Genomic DNA, 2,134 nt, shown 5'->3' on the forward strand with positions numbered 1-2,134 from the left:
CTGGTATTTTTTAATTAGATTTGTAACAAGTCTTTGTTCATGTGGCTAGAATCTCTGAAAAAGAAAAACATATTGATACGAAAAGCGTCCTCAGCATTTTAGATAAAAGTTCTGTATCTTTGCCTCTTCTGCAGGTGGTGGAATACAAGGACGTTTTGCAGGAGCAGAGGACAAAAGTTCACATTTACAAGAGTTTACCAGAGTTCACATACACACACCAACTTTGAAAGTCTGCAGAATGAACATGGATTAAATAATATTTAAACAATACATGTTAGTTTATAAATTTTTTCACAATTCTCTTGTCCATTTCTGACACTGAAACCCATTTTTCTAATCCAGCCAATCTAAGCTGTCTCACCATGCAGAGCTAACAGACCTTGCCTCTGAGGACTGCAAGAAAAATAATCATGACACGTTATTTTGACCACCAGGGGCCCAGCCAAGGGCCAATTAGTGGTGGAGCAGCATTTTAGCTTTTATGATTAATGGTGATTTTAGTGTTGGGTGGTTGTCGTGCTGTAAGTGATACTGAAAGGCTTGAATATGGATTAATGGAACCACTGTTCCACTATTCTCCTGGGTTTTTTACTGCATGTGAAGCTGATAGAATAGGCACAAATATCAAATAAATGAGGAGGTAATTGCACCAGATGTTTGCATTATTACATTTTTAAACAAGTTCTTACCATTCCTTGACAGAAAAACCGTCACACACATTTTCGTGGAATATTGCACGACGTTAACGCTCAGAGTATGTGTTGTGAACGACTCTCGGTTACTACCACGTGAAATTTTAGTTCATTATCTGCACGACTGACTGAGTCGATGATGCACACCCTGTGATTGTTTAGCGTTTTATCAAAATCTGTCCAGTGGTTCAGGAGATATTTTGCCAACAAACTTCAGATATAAGCGGTAAATACTTGCGCATTAAGTGAAACAAAACGGTCAGATAAGTCAAACTTTATTCAACTCATTCACAATAACCACATAAAACAATCAGTTCGAGGTCAGTAAGGATCAGATCACTTTTTCTTGTGGTTTTAACACACAGTCATGACTGTCGTTTGGCCTTGAGCACAACCAACAGCTTGTAGTCGCCTCCTAATTGCACAGCTTTAGCTCCTTTTAGGGTTTTCGAGGGTTTTATTTGAATGCCCTCACAAACACTCCCTCGCAGTCACTATTCCTGGGTTTGGCCTCGACTCGAGGCTCGGTTAACCATAGATGGAACCGTTCAGGTGTTGCCAGGTTTATTTGGACATGTAACGCAGCGTTTTCGCTCATCTCTGCCGTCTGATGCTTTCAGACTCACAGGAAGTGCCTCCGAGGTCGTGCGATGCGTTAAATCCTGCCAGCAGCACGATAGCAAATGCGCTCGCAACCCCACCCACATCGTCACCTCTACCGTCCTCTCTCTGCCAACTTTGCGAGACTTGAAGCAACCCGAAGGTACAACAGTGAAGAGAAAGCTCTTTGTGTGTTCTTGAATTTATTAGTTTTTATTTAAACCATTTCTTCCAACAGAGATTGTATTTTTGAGGACGGCAACTAAAACATCTACCCAGAACGATCCTGACGTGCACTTTGACATCACGTCTACGGAAAAGCAACACTCCTTCGACGTGATAAAAACCTCCCAGAACGGCATGATTGTTGGTAAGAGGACAGAGTTTTAGTCTGAAACTGAACCCAATCAGAAACACTAAGAGCACCTTGTGCTAAAACTGAAGCTCGTTATCCCGTTTGTTACAGGTGTAATCCGGCAGGTGAAAACCATCCTGGGCCCCAAGGAGCTCGTGTTGAAGGCCACCATAAAATACATGGAGTCAGGGACCCTTTCACAACAAAACATTGTCATCCTCCACATCTTCATCTCTGAATTCTGGTTCTGAAAAAACAAACGTGCGTTTTCTAGACATTTTCTACACAGAAGGAGACAAATGTGATGAAGCTTCGAATTTCTGGATGAGTCGCATTTATTGTGCTGAATCTTGGGAAAAACTAAAAGCTAGTACCAATACATAAAACACCCAGATACTATTACATAATGCAGCCTTGTACTAATACATAAAACACCCAGATACTATTACATAATGCAGCCTTATACTAATACATACAGGTACTATTA

The 2,134-nt window shown here is 40.9% G+C and overlaps 1 protein-coding gene across 1 annotated transcript in view; it reads left to right on the plus strand.

Moving 5' to 3' along the window:
* The window catches only part of LOC119428526 (fibulin-1), a 12,175-nt gene that overhangs the window by 9,748 nt on the left and 293 nt on the right, over window positions 1–2,134 (plus strand). Inside the window, exons 14-16 of the mRNA XM_037696207.1 lie at window positions 1,313–1,455; window positions 1,531–1,662; window positions 1,759–2,125. Of these exons, the coding sequence (XP_037552135.1) occupies window positions 1,313–1,455; window positions 1,531–1,662; window positions 1,759–1,898 (415 nt within the window). The 3' untranslated portion in view covers window positions 1,899–2,125. The remainder of the gene's footprint in view (window positions 1–1,312; window positions 1,456–1,530; window positions 1,663–1,758; window positions 2,126–2,134) is intronic.

This window comes from Nematolebias whitei, chromosome 22 (genome assembly GCF_014905685.2).
Source record: "Nematolebias whitei isolate Nwh7 chromosome 22, NemWhi1, whole genome shotgun sequence".
NCBI classification, from domain to species: Eukaryota; Metazoa; Chordata; class Actinopteri; order Cyprinodontiformes; family Rivulidae; genus Nematolebias; species Nematolebias whitei.